General features: G+C 37.7%; 1 protein-coding gene across 7 annotated transcripts in view; it reads right to left on the bottom strand.

Moving 5' to 3' along the window:
* Positions 1–21,594, bottom strand: part of NAV3 (neuron navigator 3) — an 883,898-nt gene that overhangs the window by 91,520 nt on the left and 770,784 nt on the right. For 6 of the 7 annotated variants that reach the window (XM_061124990.1, XM_061124999.1, XM_061125008.1 and 3 more), the window contains 4 exons: positions 7,178–7,310; positions 5,965–6,235; positions 4,131–4,839; positions 1,619–2,107 (listed from right to left, as the gene is read on the bottom strand). In XM_061124990.1, coding sequence (XP_060980973.1) covers positions 1,619–2,107; positions 4,131–4,839; positions 5,965–6,235; positions 7,178–7,310 — 1,602 coding nt within the window. The remainder of the gene's footprint in view (positions 1–1,618; positions 2,108–4,130; positions 4,840–5,964; positions 6,236–7,177; positions 7,311–21,594) is intronic. The other variant, XM_061125026.1, reaches the window with a different exon arrangement.

Genomic DNA, 21,594 nt, shown 5'->3' with positions numbered 1-21,594 from the left:
CTTCTTATATCAAAAATTATTTCAATCAAGTTAATTTATTGGAAGAAACTAGTTAATATTTATATTGTACACTGTAACTATGAAGATAATTTGTTTTTTCACAGTTTAATAGTCATGAATATATCTTACTAAGAATAAAAGGTAAAAAATTCATCTCTTCAAAATTAGTTTTAAGATTTAGTTTAGAAAAATTATTTGTTTATACCAGAACACATCCATCTGTAAAACAGGTCTATTTGAAGACTGACAACCAAGTTTAAAAATAAGATTTGTTTAAAGAGAATAATTAACTGTATACTTGTTAGTGTATTTCCATAGTTAAAAAAAAAAAAAATATATATATATATATATATATATACACACACTGACTTCTGCTAGAATACATCAAAGTAAAATATTAACACTGCATTTATATTGCAGCTATAAAACTCATCAATATTATCAACTAGATTTATTTTAGAGTTACTTGGTTACAAATAATTACTTGGACATTTTCCTGTGTTTTAATGTATGAATGCCAAAGAAATGGGTTGATGGCTAAATGGTCAACCTGTAGTCATATTCATGGTAAAAAACAATCAGCATTTTGGAAGGTGACTATTGTTAACAAATAATAACCCATTGGCAGTGTGCTGTGTTTGAGGTGATACGTCACCATCAACAATAGACTGGATTAAACTTTGCGAAAGATATCAGGCATTCTGAGTGACCTGTGGCACTTTCACAAACAACACAATTAAGATATACAGCCAAGGGCATTTCTGAAAGCTTTAGGTGCGCCAAGAAACAAACAGCATTAAGTTTATCAGGGAAAACCAGGCAGGTTTAAGATACATTCCTGGGGAAAAGAATCAGTACCAAAATATCTGAGAAAGGATTTTTTAGGGAAGAGAATCCAGAGCCTTCTTGACCAACAGAGATGCTTTCTCGTAAGTATATTAGGTAAGGAATGCCTTATTATGGTCATTTTACATTTAAAGGAAATCAGTAATTAATTAAATCAATGAGAAACATCTTGTAATGTAGTTTAAAAAGGGCCTAATAAAAATGTCACTAGAGTTGTAATTTTGTCTAACAATTCATATCTGACAACTGATCTTTTTTTCTTCCAATTCAACTAGGATTCCTAGCTATCCATTTGCTATTTTCCCAAAGAAATGCTAATAAAGCCAACTGAACATTTTACTCTGAGCGTAATTGTAGAATCCATTTAGATGTGATCTTTAAATATGCTTAAATCATCCTAGGGAGCTCTGTCATCCTGGAGCTCAAGCTAAATCATTGTTTTGTCTGGAGAAAACATCATTCAATACATAAAAACATGCTTTGCATTTTATTTAAATTGGATAGTGGGTGTATATGTATGCATCACACCAAGAAACTAACTAGTCAATTTTTTATGGATCCTTAATGGTTTTCACTTTCTGCAAATGTGGTAGTAACACCAAATAAAAGGCCCAGTATCAACAATCCGACATCCCTTTGCAAAGTGGCACTCTCACTGAAATTAAAAAAAAAAACAACAACAAAAAAACCACAACTGAATGCAGGGTAGGGGTAGGTACAGTGTGGGGAGGAGGGGGGTGAGGACTTCAGCAAGGCCTCCAGGAGAGCTCACCTTTCTGAGAGAGTAGATCTCACACTACCAGTTCTCATGAGCAGGCTCTGCACCTCGTGAGTGCCTGTGGCCAGTCCAGATAGGGAGCCGTGGTGGCTGAGGGGGAGGTCAATGGACTCCGAGCTCGTGTGGAGGCTAGTCATGGACTGGTAACTTGGGGTGTCCTTGCTGCCCGCAGAGGAACTGCTCAGATTGGCAGCCCACACGAGGCCACCTGACGTGAAAGAGTGGACCGACGCCGGGCTGGACGCCAACGAGTGGCTTAAGCTTATAACATCTGCAGTGAGGTCTGAGGGTTTATTGAAGAGAGGGCTGCTGCCGCCACTGAGCCCGCCAGCACTGCCCAGGCTGCCCGTACCGGACGACGGCGACTCCAGACTGCCTTGCCGCGCTAATGTGGTACTAGGACTGCACATTACAGAGGAGGATTTCACACCCTCCGTATTAGGTGCCGAGGCAGCTTTGCCACCTGCCTTGGCACCAAACAACCTAAAAGAAAAACAAATAACAACTTCAGTTGTTCTGAGAAACTAACATCCACATTTAATACTTAGGGTTACAGTACCCAGAGCCAAGCGTGCTCTGGTGGACGGCCCCGAGCACTTGCTGTCTCTGTGTTGATGAACTTGATAAGCCTGAACTTCCTAATCTCTCTCTCATATTGCCGTAGAGGTAAACTGGTACTGGGCTGCCATCCCGTTGATGGGGGGACGTGGACCACACAGAAGGGAGGGTAAACCAAACATCAAAGTCCCTGGTTTCCGCAGTTAAGCCATCATGAGAGTTTTTTTTGCGAAATTAAGTAGTCTGCACACACTTGCTACCTATTTATAGAACCATTATAATGAAACAACTTCTATGCATTCAGTATATAATATGAAATTATTTTTCTTTTCTTTTGTTTTCCTTCATGTTAACGGCTTACTCAAAATCTAGAAGGAATGCTTAAGGCAAAGTTTAGGAGGCTGTGTTGATGGCTGGGGGCCTAAGTGGCTGTCAGAGAGGAGGTGGTTAGAAACAACACTGGATACTGGATACTGTTGGCAACATGTCCGTGTGTCTGTAGCTTCCCCAAGAGAGACCAAAGGGTCAGATGCCAGTGCTATTCAAATACATATTTATAATAGTGATTTGAAACATGGTTGGTGCTAAGGTAGACGTTGGAGTTTCTTCAGAAAACATTTTAGTTTTGTAAATGAAGCAGATGATATAATCGAATTTATGTAAATATGGAAATAAAGTGTGATATGAAAAATGACATAATGATTACTAATTAAGTTGCAATGAAATCATTATTTCCTATAGTGAAATATTTTATGACGAATATGAGAAATTGTTTCATAGGTAATGGGCCACTGGAGGGCACTATTGGCTTTTACTTAAGCAACAGAAATATTTACTCTCATTACAGGTGATTATTCTTTCCAATGAGAATCAACACTTCAAAACACCACTTCTTCAGGATTAATATTTCTACTGATGAATATAAAACCTCTAGGTCTTTCAAACAATCATGTATCTGAGATTTTTGAAATGTAAAAGTAAATGTTTCAAGACACTCTATTTCCCAGATATCAAGGCTCTTGGTTTAGTCACTATAATAAAAGCAAACATTAAAAATATTAAACATAAACATGTAACGGATTATAAATGGACTATAAATCATATTCTATCATTTCATAGATGAAGAAACAGACCCAGAATAATTTACTGTCCGTCCCAAATCTTTCCCTGTATGTATTTTCCTGCCACTTAAAACACATCAGTATTTAAAAACACTGATATTGGGAAGGAGAATATATATTCCATATGTTGAATATCAAAGACAATCCCCATGCAGAAACCAAGTCTTGTAAGTTATTCAAGTCATATCAACGAAAGCTGATGATGAGTTAGAAAACCTAGTACATTTCTTAGCTATAATCCTATATCAAGCATCTAAAGGTTTTCAAATTCTGTCAATCATATCATACCTTGATTTTCATTAATATTTCAGGATACGGTGTTACATAAATCTGTCCACTGTGATCTGATACTGTATAAGGAACACAACTTCACCTACTTTCATGATTATAATCAGCTCATTAAGAGCCAACAAGATAATAAACACTAGAAATGGACAATAGTCATAAAGACCTATTTTATTTTGTTATTAACTGTGTAAAGATGAAAATCTATTACAAGCTACTATTTTGTCACTCTTCCTAGGTACTACCATCTGTTTTTACTCATAAATGCTGTTTGTTTTGCTGTGACAATAGTGAAACTGCAAAGTTGGACCATTTCTAAAAATGAGCAGTATTTTTCCACTAGCTATTTATAGCATCAGCTTCTGCAAACTCATTGTACTCAGAAACTGACTCAGAGTCTAAGTTATATATATCACACACTGAGGATATACACACATACACACACACTGAGGATACACGTCTTTACAGGATAGGCCACGGACACACAGAAATCCTAAGATGAAGCACTGTATGTTATCCCAGCACCATTCACGCTCTCTTACCTTCGAAAAGTTGGTGAGGCAATGTCAGGGTATTTGGACCCCGGCTGCCTGAGCCCTTGTGTCCCGCAGGCACTAGCAGATGTGGGGCTGGATTTGGGGGAACCTGACAAAGAAACGCTCTCTGAATCTGAGACGGCAACCTTCTCTTTCTCCTTGTCGGTCTGGTTGACCGTGACAGGACTCGAGCGCCCTGAGCCGATCTTCGTGGGTTCTCTCAGTTTCGAGGTGGTGGCACCAGCTGACTTGCTGCTCACATTGGAATCGATACTGCTGGTACTGGATCTGTGGCCGCCTCGGCCGGGAATGCCACTGGCGCTGGATTTGGACGGGCGGGGCAGGCTGCGGTACTGCAGGGAGGTTTTGGAGCTGACGTGCAGCCCAGCATCGTCCTGATTCTGTGACCCATCCAAGCTGGTCTTCCTCCCTGCGTTTGACTTCCCACCAATGGCAGCGGATTTGGGGATTTTGCCCAGCGTGGCTGAGCCGCTGGTTATGGTGGCTCCACTGCTAGTGATCATGGCAGAGGACCCGACTCCACTTGGCTTCTTAAATCCAAAAGAGCCAGTGGCCGTTGATCTTCCAATGCCCGAGGGGGGCTTTTTCCCCTCATCTCCACTGCTCTTCCCTGCATCCGATGGAGATCTCTGTAGAGATGATCCTTTCAGGGGACTTTTTCCTTTCTCAGAAGCTTTGGCATCGTCGGTTTTCCCTGATGAGTGAGAATACACACATTTAGGTACCTGCACACTGTGATTTCACACTTCTTTAAACAGAGTGTAAAATGTGAATACATCTGTGTTTGTGCGCCGTGCTCAGTCATGTCTGACTCTTTGCAACCCCATGGACTGTGGCCCACCAGGCTCCTCTGTCCATGGGCTTCCCCAGGCAAGACTACTACAGTGAGTTTTTAGTTCCTCCTTCAGGGGATCTTCCTGACCCAGGGATTGAATTCACATCTGTGTCTCCTGCACTGGTAGGCAGATTCTTTACCTCTGCGCCACTTGGGAAGCCCAAATATATATTTTTTCTGCTTAAATTCCTATTCATTATTTTAGCTCTAAATAGGCATCTATGCAATATATTCTGAAGATTAAGTACAAAGCTTTAAAAATATGGCTGTTAGAGGAAAGTGACTAGAGATCAAGGAGATAAAATGAAAATGCATATTTTTGCTATGTATTATTGCCTTATAGCTTGTAACTCTCTTCCTTTATAAAGACAGCACTTAATCTCATCAAACTAAGTGCTTGAAAAAGAGTTCATCAGATGATTGTATTTGAAGTATCCTGTTACATTAGTATGTCAGGTGGCACTATTTATATGAGGCACCATTTTAAAAATAGGGAGAGAGTTTAAAAAAGAAAAAAAAAGAGGATGGCACAATTTGCAGAAATCTTTTACTCTATTTTTTCATCAAGTCAAATCTCCAGCCTTCCAACCCATTAGATTAGTGTGACTTTTCTTGCCTCTTAGAAGTGAAACATAGGGGGAGAGTTAACATAAATATTCCAAACTTTATAGAAAATCAGAATGAAAGCTATCTTATGTTTTTTAATAAGTTGGCTTATTTTATTTCCACATGAGCAGGAATGACTGTGGCAAAATAAAACACTCACCAAACTGTGATGATACCCTCTAGAGGATGCCTGGAGTGTTATATTCATGTGGATGCATATGATAAGGCAAGTGAAATTTAGACAGAAAAAGTATTTATATGGAGAATTATAAGTATTATATAAATATAAATAATTATATTTTTGACATAATTATGAAAAGCTACTATTAAAGACAACAAAGATCAAATGGAGACAATTTAGCCAGAAGACCAGCCCACCAGGTGTCTTGAGTGCACTGGTCCCAGTTTTCTGCCTGGATGGCGCTCCTCCTTGGGCTGACATGCCTCTCCTCCAGGAGCCTGTCTGAGAAACAGCCAGGGAGGCTTTCTGCCCCGTCTTCTCAGGGTCTTCAGGAAGTCCCGAGGAAACACCCTTCCACTTGCCACCTCCATCCCCATGGCTGTCAAAGTCCTCCTCGGGTTTTTTCAGCTCCTCGGTGCTCTCCCAAGGCTCATCTGTTGCAGATCGTTTCTCTGAATCGGTCTTCAGCTGTGAAGAAAATAGGACAGAAAAACTTTGTGCAGAAAAATCTATCAAGTGTGAATTGGGCCCTGGAATGTCCTTTCAGATAATTAGCTAAAAAAAAAAAAAAAAAGCAGCAGCAGTGATTTGTATTTCAAAAGAACTCCAAAGACGCCTCTATTTTTATCTCTCTCTTCATTTAAGTTTCATTAATTTTAGTCCTATAATTCTCACTTGCACATATTAGAGAATATCAGAAGAAATATGTGCAGAAAACTTCAATTAAACACTCCAGAGAGGAAGGCATTTTCTATGTCAAATCTAACAAGGAAAAGTAAAACAAGATAAAACTTAATTATCTAATATTCATTCTCGATTCACCATTCTCAAGAGACTCAGCAATGCATCTCAGAGATCAATATAAAATGAATCCGAACTATCCAAAATTAGACAATTAAAAATCAGTTTTGGATTCTTAAACAATTATATCAATATTATAAAGAAAGATATGCAACAGAAGGCTTTCTGGGTTAGATTGTAATCAATTGAAAAAATACATATACACAAGCTGCCTCAGTTTATGTAATTACTTCAGACTAAGAGGCTGTGCTATATTTTAATGCAATGTAACATAACTTGCGGAGAAGGCAATGGCACCCCACTCCAGTACTCTTGCCTGGAAAATCCCATGGATAGAGGAGCCTGGTAGGCTGCGGTCCATGGGGTCACTAAGAGTCACACACGACTGAGCGACTTCACCTTCACTTCTCACTTTCATGCATTGGAGAAGGAAATGGCAACCCACTCCAGTGTTCTTGCCTGGAGAATACCAGGGACGGGGGAGCCTGGTGGGCTGCCATCTGTGGGATCACACGGAGTCAGACATGACTGAAGTGACTTAGCAGCAGCAACATAACTTGAGGAAAAATCTGGCAGAAGCACTGGAAAAAGAAAGAAGGCGATTCTTACCTGAGTGTTCTTTCGGGATGGGACAGTGATGTTGGAGTAAGAGCTGACAGAGGACGTGGTGTTCAGGTCATCGGTGCTGATGTTATCCAGGGTGTCGCTGAGGCCACTGCTCACGGAGCTGCTGTCATCCCAGCTAAAGACAGGCAGCAGCAAAGACTAAGCATAGGATGCACAACGCAATCACCCGAATTTCCACTTAACGTGTATCACGTATTGGGGAAAATATTCTTTTTTTTTTCTTAATCTTATGATGAAAAAGACTCACTTTTCATTTTCGGAAAATCATACTGTTAAGAACTGAGCACAAACCTGAAAATAACCTTATCAAAGGTTTGCTAAGAGTCAGTGCCTAGAGCAGATACAGGGGAAATGTTTATAGAATGAGTAAAATTAATGTTGAGAGCCAAAGAATTGATGCCTTTGAACTGTGGTGCTGGAGCAGACTCTTGAGAGTCCCTTGGACAGCAAGGAAGTCAAACCAGTTAATCATTAAGGAAATTAACCCCAAATATTCACTGAAAGGGCTGATGCTGAAGCTGAAGCTCCAATACTTTGGCCACCTGAGGTGAAGAGTTGACTCGTTGGAAAAGACCCTGATGCTGAGAAAGACTGAAGGTAAGGGGAGAAGGGGATGACAGAGGATCAGATGGTTGGATGGCATCACTGACTCAATGGACATGACTTTGAGCAAACTCCTGGAGATGGTGAAGGACAGGGAAGCTGGGCATGCTGAAATCCATGAGGTTGCAACGAGTTGGACATGACTAAGCCACTGAACAACAACAAAAAATATTGCTACAAATACTGCAAGGCATCAGGAAAAAAAGACATTATACCCATAAGCTTTGTTCCACCCCCCACCCCGAGAAGGCAATCAGGAGTCATATGGCATGTAAGAATCCATCCTTTGTGTTAAAAAGTAGAAAGAAACACATACACACACAAACTGTGCCTTAGTCAGGAACCAGAAAATCATTCCTCATTCTTTCTCCTACCAATAACTACTCCCAGGGATTTACCAAATCTTGAAGATTGAGACTTATTTTATCATAGCACTCCTCTTGCAATACTTCAGGATTTCTGACCTGGACAACGTACTATATTCTTTCATCTGGCCTTCCTGCCATCAGTCCTTCTCAATGAACTTCACTTGGTAAACTTGGGCCAACGTTCAGAAGTTCACATCTAGCCATGTCACTTCCTTACTTAATACTCTTCAAAGACTTCTCTTTACCAAAGCTGTAGGTTCTACAATATAAAGCTCCTGCCCTTCGAGGTGCACAAAGTAATCATCTGGGACATAAGGAAAGTATCTGAAATTCTGAATAAATCTGTTCTCAGTTGAAAGAAGAATACATAAAATAGGCTATATCAATGTTCACGTGCAGACTACCATGGGAACCCTCACTCAGTCAACATGTCAGATGATGCAGAAGCCATGCAGGCTGGCCAGGGTCACCTGATGAGAAGGGGAACTCCAGAGAGTAAAGAGGTGAACCATGGCTCTCACTTACTGACTGAGTCTCCTGTGAAATATCGCTGCTCACCTGCACTCTGTTAATTGATTTTGTGTAAACTGGATACATATATCACATGCAGACAAAAGTGAAGTCTCATAAAATAGACAAGTGGCTTTAAAAAAAACCATCTGCAAGTAATCCACACAAAGAGACTATGCATAATGGAAGGACAAGATAACCGCAAAGGAAGGGTAAACTGGTAACTTTTCCTACTCTGCTACGTGTACTTTCTGAGTCACACCATACATTAAAAATAATAGGGATGGCTTGAGATCATAGAGCAAACTGACTAGAGTGTAATTATCAAGAAGAAAATTTGAAATTTTAATTTGTAGAAAATACTGTTATCGATGAGCTGTCCCTAGGTGAGAATTTTGCTGAGATAGAGCTACTGAGAGCATAAAACATGACCAAACACATTTATATATCATACTATTACCAATAATAATTATATTTTTAATCACAGCAAAAGGGTATTTTGTTTCACTGTAGGAAATACCTGCCATTTGTGGCTGCTCTAATCTTTTGATTATCTTCCCCACATGTTATTTTGATAATTTTCCTCACTGGGAGTCTTAGTTTCTCAAGACAGAATGTAAGAACCTCACATTTCCAGATTTCCTTATAGACAGATATGACACGTAACACAGGGCCTACACATGCTTCCTCAGTCACAAATGAGAAAAATAATCTTCTGGCAAACATAGTAGTAGTCATTCAATTTTTCTGTTATAAACACTGGCAGATATCTGGTCTCTAGTTCCAGGATTCAGAGGTTCCTGGTAGAGGAAGACGTGATGCCCTTAGATCTATGGTTGGCTAAAAGCCTACAAAGAGTCTCACTATCCAATCACCTCAATTATTCCAACAGTCTTTTTATATCACTTCATTCCTTAAATTAGATACAGTCTGTAGTTTGAAACTAAGAACCTCTATCAATAATTCATAATTTTAAAAATAATATTTTTTTCATATATCCTCTAAATTTTTTTTAAGTTTATATATGCTATATAATACATATACTGGGTTTCCCAGGTGGCATCAGTGGTAAAGAACCTGACTGCCAATGCAGGAGACATAAGAGATATAGGTTTGATCCCTGGGTCAGGAAGATCCCCTGAAGGAGGGCATGACAGCCCACTCCAGTATCTTTGCCTGGAGAATCCCATGACAGCAGAGCCTGGTGGGCTATGGTCCGTAGGGTCGCAAAGAGTTGGACATGCCTGAAGCAACTTAGCGTAGCATAATAAGTATATTCTCATAGGAATGAGTGCACATAACTAGAAAATTTTAAATATACATACTTGAGCAACTACTTATCTATTTAAGTAGTTATTTAATTAGATTAAGCAATTACTGATTGCTATCTAATTAAGCAACTACTTATCAGATTCCTTTAAAAGACATATGGCTTTCTGGATTATGTAGCCCCAGACTACCTCTTCAGCTTAAACTCTCCATCCCCTGCCTGCCTGTGTGCACTTTGACTTAGAGCTGCATTCAGTTCCCATCACCACCACATTGTCTGCAACCTCTGCCTTTGACCAAGCTACTCTTTGGCCTACCTGACTGCCTCATACTTGCCTTATAAAGCAATTCGAGCAACTATCTTCAGGATAAATTAGGTAGCTTCCTGTCTGCATTGTCATAATACTAATGCAAAGACTATAGGATTGGATGTAGCATACTGTTTTACAAATCTACAAAAATGTGTATAAATGGATCATTAGCCCATGAGTTTTCTGAGCACAGAACTGTGTGATAGTTTTCTTTGAATTTCTACTGTTTGGCAATTTCTACTATATGGCAATGACTGACATAAATATTGAATAAATTCTCATGTTTTATTGAGATTAAAAGAAAGAAAATTACAGAGGTAATCTTTCATACTTATATGAAATGGAGTTTTAAGAAATACTTATCACAATATATTAAGTACTCAAAGAAAATTAAACAAAAAGGAAATTTTACCTGTTTTGAAAATGAATCTTTTTAGGTAACTATTTCTCTGGCAAGGAAGATAGAATCAATATTTCTGACTATAGCTTTCACCAATGTAAATCCTGGCATTTGTAACTCAAAATTAAATGCAACAACTCTTACGGAATTTAAAAAAATCACTTGTGTTTTAAAGCCATTTAAAGTCTCAAATGATCACACTGGCTTTGTGGTTAAAATAATATAAACGAGGGAATCCAAAATAAGATATAAAGTTTCAATCTCTCAACAGAAAAATTAAAAAATATTTCAAATTAAGAAATATCATAGACAAGAACAATGTGAATTTATCTTGGTGTAATAGAAAGAACAATGGATTCCTAAACTTAAAGTTTTTCACGTGAGCCTTTATTAGAGGCACATAGTCTTGCTATTCTGAGCTCCCCATCTCACAGGGTAGCATGGGAAGCAAATGAACCATTTATATGAACCATTTTATAACACTTTACACTTTTCCGTCTCCTCAAACTGCTTTACCTCCAAGATCTCAAATGCTGCAGTCTCATTCTTTGATCACAATCTTCCATACTTCCAGCATTCTAAAATCTACTGATTCCTAATTTTAAAGACTATTTTATAGCTACTTCCTGTTGTCTACTTTTAATGGCCTTCTTGTGTTTTTTATGCCACTGATCTCTTTACTGAATGATGCAGCATCCAAAGATGCTGGAAGAAAAGGACTGCTAAAGTGAGAAGTACTCTATTAGTTCTTGCCACCATAGTGGTCTTCCATACCTGTCTTGACTCTGTTAATTAAACATGTTTTCCCTATTACTATTTTGGAAAATGACAACAAAGTCAATTAATGAGAATGACTAATATAAAAATATTATTATGTAATATTATTTTGTAATATTATAATAATTTGTAATATTATAATAAATTTGTAATAATTTATAATATTGTAATAATGTAATATTATTATGTAATATATTTAATCCATAAAATATTTAATACATAAAATAATGTAATATTATTATGTAATAATAATTATTATGTAATAATGACTGCATATAGATTCAAGTTACTTAAGCTCAGGTGATTTCTCAGCTGAGGTTCGATTTCTCACTTAGAAATTCTGCCTAATCCAAAAGTGATTTTCTTCAGATTCCAGTGATATAGCTTTGTTCCTCTCTTCTTTCTCTGGATTCCAAGATCTTCCTCCTAGTACTTTCGAGAAACTGCTTTCACAAAGGTCAATAAGTCCATGGACTGAGTGCTTACTACGCGTCCTGCTCTTCTAAATGCTTAATGCTGCTGCTGCTGCTAAATCACTTCAGTCGTGTCCAACTCTGTGCAACCCCATAGACAGCAGCCCACCAGGCTCCTCCATCCCTGGGATTCTGCAGGCAAGAATACTGGATGGGTTGCCATTTCCTTCTCCAAAATACTTAATATATATTACCTAATCCCCAAATGAAGCCAAGAGATAGACATTATATAGATAAAAGGGTTCACGTAGTTTGAATGATGGAGCTGGGATGTGAACCCAGGAATTTTGCCCTAAAACTTGGTCAGCACTTCTCTCCCTTGCCTCCCATCTTCTCACCCCCTGTATCTTGAAATACACCAATGATGAGTCTTTAGAGGCTCTTCGCGAAGTTCACCAGTCCACAGAACCCTTTACTTTTCTCTTCTTCAGGATTCCTTTGAATTCCTCAAAATTCAGAACTTAATCTTAAATCACCTTAGGGATTCTTTTTTGGCAGTTTCTTAGTCTCTCACAGCTTCAATGTCACCTCCATGATGATGAAACTCAAGTTTACATCTCTAATTCAGACTTCTTTCTTGATTAATTGATCAGCCTTTCCAGCCTTCTACTCTGCAGGTATCTCTCTTCTCTCACCTGGATTCACTGTTAATCAGGTTGTTTCTTATCCTCTTTATAAAGTCTGTCTCAGCTATAGGTAACATGGCCCTCTTTGTGTCTTGTATTACCCGTGTGTATACTCCTTCCATAAGAGCTATTAGTAAGAATCTGCTCTTATTCATTAAGTGATTAATAAATTATAGCTCCTCTCCTTTGAAGAACTCACTGTGTATTGTGGAGGGCAAACAGGTAAACAGACTATTATAATACAAAATGCTAAGGGTTGTAATAGAGATGAATGGTAAATATGTGGCAGGACAGCACCCCCACCACTCATTAGAAGAGTTCAAGCATTTCTTCGAGACAGGGATACTGCAGCATGATCAGAAGAAATAAATATTAATCACTGTACCAGAGCATATATCGCTTGTTAGGCCACTATTTTGGTGTTTTCCCGTCTTCTTGGTCATAATCTGGATTACCTGACGTCAGAGACTGTGTGACATTTATCTTCATAATTCCAGCATATAACATGGTGGTCAACCACTGAACAGATGACTAGTAGATGTTTGTTAAATAAATGAAACAGTTTTACTTTTGAGAATACTGCTTCTATCCTATAATGTTAAGTTAGACTAAGTCCAATAATAAATGTAGAATTTGAGAAAAAAATGTGTTCAACATATTTCTTTGCTAAGTAATCTTAAAGGAACACCTTTTGATTGATGAAAACATGATTTTCCTCATCTTAAGGTTCTGTGTTTTGACTTTCATCTTTGGTTTATTAGAACCAGAATTTGCCCTAGGTAGGATGCAATTAATCTTGTTTGTTATGGCACACTTACTGAACTGAAAAACTCCATAGAAAATAGCCTTTTTTAACTGACAAAAATGTTAATTTACTCAAATAATTAACTCCAAGTAGTATGTCTTAAACGTAATGTATTTTCATCATTTCATTTTTAATTTCATTAAGATGTTCTAAGAATTCCTGACTATATTTTTTTTATAAAAGAGCAAGTCTTTATCTCCTCCAAGTTACAGATCTATTGCTCTGCTAAGTCTTTCTCAACAAACTAGGACAGTTTAAAAAAAATTACAAATCTGAGTATCTTACACACACAGTTTGCATTTACACATTGAGTTATTTCCAGTTTTAAAATACTATGAATAAATCTGTTAAAAACATTCACATACACTCCATTTATGTGACATTCTAGAAAAGGCAAAACTACGGATATGTAGGACAAATCAGTGACTGCCAGTGGATAGGAGTATGGGAAGATCTGTGGTGTCTGTTACACAACTTGATGCATATGTCAAAATTCTGAACTACAGAAAAAAATTATTGTATGTAAAGTTTTTAAAAAGTAGCTAATTAACCTGTTGGTAAATCACAATTTGGATATACACTAGATTACTAATTATTCTAAGAAGAAAGTGACTCTTTTGGCATGTCTTTAATATTTATATTTTTAAAGATTATTGACAATGCCAAAGTCTTTGATTGTGAATCACAACAAACTGGAAAATTCTTCAAGGGATGGGAATACCAGACCACCTGACCTGCCTCCTGAGAAATCTGTATGCAGGTCAAGAAGCAACAGTTAGAAATGGACATGGAACAACAGACTGGTTCCACATCAGGAAAGGAGTATGTCAAGGCTGTATATTGTCACCCTGCTTATTCAACTTACATGCAGAGTATATCATGAGAGATGATGGACTGGATGAAGCACAAGCTGGAATCAAGATTCCTGGGAGAAAAATCAATAACCTCAGATGTGCAGATGACACCACCCTTATGGCAGAAAGTGAAGAAGAACTAAAGAGTCTCTTGATGAAAGTGAAAGAGGAGAGAGAAAAGTTGGCTTAAAACTCAACATTCAGAAAAGTAAGATCATGGTATATGGTCCCATCACTTCATGGCAAGTAGATGGGGAAATAGTGGAAACAGTGACAGACTTTATTTTGGGGGGCTCCAAAATCACTGCAGATGGTGACTGCAGCCATGAAATTAAAAGACGCTTGTTCCTTGGAAGAAAAGTTATGACCAACCTAGACAGCATATTAAAAGTGCGCTGGCAAGACCCAGAGGAATCGGGTGGAGAGGGAGGTGGGAATGGGGATCGGGATGGGGAGTACATGTAAATCCATGGCTGATTCATGTCAATGTATGACAAAAACCACTACAATATTGTAAAGTAATTAGCCTCCAACTAATAAAAATAAATGAAAAAAAAAATAAAAAGCAGAGACATTACTTTGCCAGCAAAGATCTATCTAGTCAAAGCTATGGTTTTTCCAGTAGTCATGTATGGATATGAGAGTTGGACTATAAAGAAAGCTGAGAGCCGAAGAACTGATACTTTTGAACTGTGTGTTGGTGAAGATTCTTGAGAGTCCCTTGGACTGCAAGGAGATCCAACCAGCCATCCTAAAGGAAATCAGTCCTGAATATTTATTGGAAGAACTGACACTGAAGCTGAAACTCCAATACTTTGCCCACCTGATGTGAAGAACTGACTCATTGGAAAAGACCCTGATGCTGGGAAATACTGAAGGCAGGAGGAGAAGGGGATGATAGAGGATGAGATGGTTGGATGGCATCACTGACTCAATGGACATGAGTTTGAGTAAACTCCGGGAGTTGGTGATGACAGGGAGGCCTGGCATGCTGCATTCCTTGGGGTTGCAAAGAGTTGGACACGACTGAGTGACTGAACTGAACTGAATAACTTAATGAAGCTGGGGATCTATTTTATTTATTTGGCTATGCACTTGTGGCTCTGACACTCATGTTCACCCCTCGATTTACACTGAGAAGCAAACATATGTGGCATATATTTAAAATGTTTTTTTTTTTTTTTTGCTTTTTATGTTGAATGATTCTGAAATATTAAGTAAATAAATGTTAAAGTAATTTTGCAGATATAAAACTAATTTCAGGGGAAAATGCTAGTGCTGTTGGTCAGTAATTTTTCAACACACACCGGAATGATAAGCAAATCCATTATTTTTATACATGATTTAAACAAAGTTGGCCATTGGTAAATAACATAGATAACATAATAAAGTGTTCACTCCAGTGCTTGAGTCTGGGGACATCTCACACATACAGTTCAATACACTAGTTGCATTTAGGCTCTGCAGACAGACAAGTGTGGAGATTCCCATTTATTCCATGAGTGTCTATTATAAAATGGGGATTTTTTAGTTATAAGTGAGGTGGCAAAACCAGGAAAAACGTAGAGGATAGAAGAAAAGAGAAACATTCCATGGGTATGGCAGAGGTCCAATGTTAAAAATCTCATGAGATAGTCATATTGAGAAAAATAGGCTGTTTTCTTCCAACCTAAATATAATATATGATAAAGTACAAATATATGATATAGTACAGTATAATATATGAAAAATAATAATATATGATAAAGTACAAGTTCTATGGATTTTACTATATATTTCTTAAGACAAGTAATTTCTTCATGAAAATAAGAGGAGTCTCTGTAGTTATCTGTAAGACCATTGCGTGAAAACTTCTGGATAGGCTTTCTGTTTCTAAGGCCAAAGTAAATAACATTTGCCTAAGAAAATAAAGGTACCACTTAAAACTCTATCACATTCTGGGATAGCTTTGTTTTCCGTTTCCACTGTTATTTTACATAATACACATAAAAAGATAAGTTATCTTAAAAATATTTAGACATAATGATCTTTGCAATAATGATCTTAAAAATACTGACAATCAACTGTTGAGGCTTTGCAGTTTGGTACTAATATGTTGTCAACGATCTTTTCCTCAAAACTAAATGAGCATAAAACCACTTAGACCTATTCCATACATTTTTTTTAAATCAGCAAGCATAACCCACTACCTGCCACATTTGAGCACTGAGGCCACTGAAGTGTAAATTCTACATTACTTCAGGGTCATTGATAGAAAGCAATGGCGCGTATCTCAACAATGATTCATTCAGCATTTCCCTGGAAAAATATCACCAAGAAAAAAAGAATGAGACATTAAAAAAGATTTTATAATTGGAGAAACCTAAGTATATAATAACATCAATATACTAAACACAATTTTATGTTAAAACTAGTCCTTTCAACCTATACAATGAACATGGTCTTCATTGAGTTTTTTAAAAAAATGTCCTACTTTCAAAGGTATTCTGTCCTTTCACTGCTCATTAACTCTGCAGTGGAGTATAAGCAACTGGTTTATAATCCAGCTGAAATGTCGTTTCCTCTATGAACCCTTCTAGGATTTCCAAGGACACATTAACTCTTCCCTGTCTGTACGTACTACCAGTGTGCTTCTCCTGTCCTGTAATTTATCTGCTTGCAGTGTAGGTACAGCCACAGGACTGTGGTTGAGGGCAAAGAGAGTGGCTTTTTTCATAGTTTCGGTGTTCAGGCTGGCATCTGGCCCATGATAGGTTCTTAATGTTTGTGGGATAAATCAGTTGTGAGTGAAAAAATGTTGCCTGCCCATAGCAGTAAACAAAGAATGCTGCAATCATCCAGCCCCTACGTGGGCCCTGAGGGGACTCTGGAGAGAAACAGCATGCCTTCCTTCAAGCCATCAGCCACCTCAGCCACTCCCCGGCAGTGCACCCTGAGGTGACTCCGGAGGGAAACGCAGGATATGGATCCTAAGTAGCTGAGGTACACATCGAAGAATGATTTCAAAGAGCCCGGCGTTTTGCATCTTCTTGCACACAGAAAAGCACTGCATTGAGTCCCTTGAGATGTCTGGTTTGCCTTTAGTAACAGTAATATTTTGATGTTCTGACTACCTGTGTTTGTTGCAGAAACTCGTGTATATCTTGGCTCCTCCCTTACTTCTTTGGAATAGTCTCTCAAAGTTACCTGAGTGTCTGTGTCCCAGACTGAAGTCCTCAGTTTTTTCCATAAATAAAACATAATTGTGGTGACCCAAGGATGAAAGAGCAGATAAAACCAAGGAGGGTCTTGGAACTGAGGAACAGAAAAACCAGACCCTTATCATCCTTCCCTCCCCCATGTTGTAACTATTAACGGGATTTCAGGTCCTCCTGAGCAGTATAACCTGCTCCTCTCCTACCCGATAGGGAGAAGGTATTTGCTTCACCCTTCCCCCACTCAGTATATGCACCTCATCCAATCAGCAAATGACCCGCAAGACCCCTATCCTAACAGCGTCTCCCACTCTACTAAGCTTTATTTCTCTCTCATTCTGTCTCATGTCTGGAAATTCTTTTCCAACCCGTGCCTGGACCACGACAATAATTTCAATGCTTAGGTTGTGCATGTTTTTCAAATGACACAATAAATCATCTAGTCTTACAGTCATATACTACAACCTTAATCTATGGTTCATTTACTCATTTTAACACTTAAATGTGCACATCATTAAGGACTGTGGTTAAAAATAATCAATGTGATTATATGAGAGAAAAACCAATCAGAAGGACCTATTACATCAGGTGAATAAAGAACAGCCTCTCTGAGGAGGCAGCTGGAGACAGTCATTAAGTAGATGAGCGAAGGGTAAAGGGTTTGATACCTGGTCAGGGAACAAGAACCCACATGCTGCAAAGACTCAGAGCAGATAAATAAGTAAGATTTTACAAAAGGAAGGCAGTTTCAAGATATATTTGGAGGTAGAAATGATAGGATTTGCTGGTGGCTGGTGTGACATAATAAGCAATATATATTTTGTTTCTATCCCCAGTTCCTTATACAGAGCTCCTAAGAGTTTTGTAACTTTTTTAGGTGATAGGTATGGCAGGATCACCTTTTGTTCTAATAGTTGGTCTTGGACTCCAGTTTCTAATGCAGAGCTCCTCAATTCCCTGAAATCTTCTGGGTGATAGGAGCATCTTTTGTTCTAATAAGACAACTCTTGGCTGGCTCCTGTATGGTCCATTGGTCTTTTTCTTTAAAACCACAATTCAAAATTCCTTGCACTTATGTATTAGAGTGAGTGAATGTATCACAGATTAAGGCCTTAGTTTGTGACTATGTGAGACTAGATCATTTACTGACTTATCTCATGCCTCCAGTCTTTGGGAGGGAGAGGGGCTGAAGACTGAGTTAATGTATCAGGCCTATATAACAAAGCCTCCATAAAAATCCATAAATGCTGAGGTTCAGAGGGCTTCCAGGTGAACATACAGAGGTGCTGAGACAGTAGGTTGCCGAGAGAGAACTTGGCTATTCCATGTCCCTCTCTACCTTACTCTAAGCAGCTCTTCAGTTGGCTTTTCACCTATATCCTTTGTCATATCCTTTACAATAAACCCGCAAATAGAAGTACATGTTTCCCTGAGTTCTGTGAGTTATTATAGCAAATTACAGAACCTGAAGAGGGTCATAGGAACCTCCAGTTTATAGCTGGTCAGTCAGAAACAGGAGGCCTGGGCTTGCAATTGGCCTCTGAAGTGGGAGCAGTCTTATGGGACTGAGGCTTTAGCTTTGTGGCATCAGATGCAAATTCCAGGTAGAGAGGGCCAGACCTGAGCTGAACTGAATACAGGATACAGAGCTGGTGTCAAAGAATTGGTTGGTGTGGGGAAAAAAGAAAACACCAAACATTTGGTGTCAGAAGTATTTAGTGAGTGAGTTATATAGAAAACAGAAGTTTTCCTTTAGTTGGAATGTGGTAAGCGAGAGAAAAAAAAAAAAAGACTAGATCTCTTGTAGAGTTTATACTGGCAACAGAGTCATGAATGGGTTTTTGGAAAAGTAAAGAATGCATCAACAGAACACAAAGCATAATTTCATCTTAAATTTTGTTTGCACTTAGTACCATTATTTTTATACATCAAGGGAAACATATATATGAGTTTAACATCATAGTTTAAGTGCATAACTCTTGGCAAAACTGGCAATTCACACAAACACGAAGTTATAATTTCTCCATTTTCACTATTTCTAGTATGTACAACATGCTATATATTTATCCATGAAATATTTATAGAGACTACCATTATTCTGTGGGGGTTTTGGATAAGGAGAGCATCAATAAACTCTTTTCACTGGCCTTTTCATTCCCCTTTCTTTTTTCTAGAAAGCAAATCATGAATATTACAGTTATTCTATTATGGCATCAGATAGGATAAGATAAACAAAAAAGAAAAAGCTCTTGTTCTTTATGAAAGAAAGCCCCAGGTAGATTTGATTAAATATGATGAATGATGTTAGCTTGAAATGAATCTATATAATCAGGCAGATTTTAAGAATTAATGGTATCTGAGGCAGATAAGAAACATCTATTTTTGTTTTTTATTATTATACAGGCTGATACCATAAGAGATAAAATACTCTTATTAAAATTATTTTGCTGAAACACATCACTGGAACAGTGCTTATTATAGTTTTGCTAGTTTATTTCAAAGCCTTCTTTAATGATTCTGCGACATAGATGAAAAGTGTAGAAGCTTCTTTAAAGGTTTCCTGATAGCACATTAAAAAGCAGAGACATTACTTTGCCAACTAAGGTCCGTCTGGTCAAGGCTATGGTTTTTCCAGTGGTCATGTATGGATGTGAGAGTTGGACTGTGAAGAAAGCTTAGCGCCGAAAAATTGATGCTTTTGAACTGTGGTGTTGGAGAAGACTGTTGAGACTCCCTTAGACTGCAAGGAGATCCAACCAGTCCATCCTAAAAGAGATCAGTCCTGAATATTCATTGGAAGGACTGATGCTGAAGCTGAAACTCCAGTAATTTGGCCACCTCATGTGAAGAGTTGACTCATTGGAAAAGACCCTGATGCTGGGAGGGATTGGGGGCAGGAGGAGAAGGGGACGACAGAGGATGAGATGGCTGGATGGCATCACCGACTCGATGGACATGAGTTTGAGTAAACTCTGGGAATTGGTGATGGACAGGGAGGCCTGGCGTGCTTGGATTCACGGGGTCGCAAAGAGTCGGACGCGACTGAACTGAACTGAATTGATTAGTGATAAGCTGAGAATATAACATATAACTCACATGAAAGCTAACTTGGGGTTAAGATCCACTTGGTATCTTTTTTTATCTTACGTGAATTAAAAAACCGGTATGCACTCATTGCTGCAAACTCGGAAGTCCAGAAATACATAAAAGAGACAAAGCTTTTAATTTATCTGTAATCCCACTAGAAGTACCCACCAAAATTTTGTGATTTCTGTCAAGTCATTTTCTGGATGTGTAATATATACATATGTAAACTGACTTCGTTGAGACATTGCTGATTATACCTGATGGCATGTCTGATTGTACCTTCTTCATTTGTATTACTTTATGATGATTTTTAATATCTTTAAATTTTCTTTGATATAATTGTATCAACTATTATATATTTTACCATTTCCATTTTAGGATATATGAAATACTTTATAATTTTTTTTAATATTGTAAATAACACTTCAATGAATATTTGTATGTAACTATTTAGGTTATATTTACAGTTAGTTTCTTAGGATAAAGTCCTAGAAAGAGAATTAGTGATTCACAAAATACAAACATTTCAAGCACTGAAGATGCAGAATAATAAGTGAGAAAGACATCATTTTATGCTACTGCGAGCCATAAGAGTGCCAATCTTACAAAACTATGGATACTTTCAGGTATGTGGTTTCCTTCAGTAATTCAAAAGTTTTGAGATGTGAAATAGTTGCTTAATGTAGTCTAAATTGATCAAATTGTAAGTGGGATTACATTTTCTATAGGTTTATTAGCTAATTTTATAACCATACATTGTCTATGTTTTTGTAAATTTTTCCAACAGAGTTTAAACAACAATAAGAAAAAAATCTAATAATGTTTTTATATATTAAAAATGTTTCAAATATTTTCTCTATCTAGTTCATGGTTTTCAACTTTTATTTATTACATTTTAATCTATAGAACTGAAAAAAATCCATCTTTGATCTTTTCTCCAATTTCTCCCAGGAAATTCTGCATGTATAATTTGATTTGTCTGCCTCTTTCTTTTTATATACTATTGTTATGGTAAAGTGAGAAACTAGTTTTTTTTTTTAAAACAGCCAGTGAATTTCATAGACATTATTTATTGATAACTATTCCTTTCTATTTATTAATATAGTTCACTTATTGAGTCTT

This window comes from Dama dama, chromosome 3, assembly GCF_033118175.1.
Source record: "Dama dama isolate Ldn47 chromosome 3, ASM3311817v1, whole genome shotgun sequence".
Lineage (NCBI taxonomy): Eukaryota > Metazoa > Chordata > Mammalia > Artiodactyla > Cervidae > Dama > Dama dama.
The sequence above is the reverse complement of the archived record's forward strand: the minus strand, read 5'-3'. Positions and strand labels throughout refer to the sequence as shown.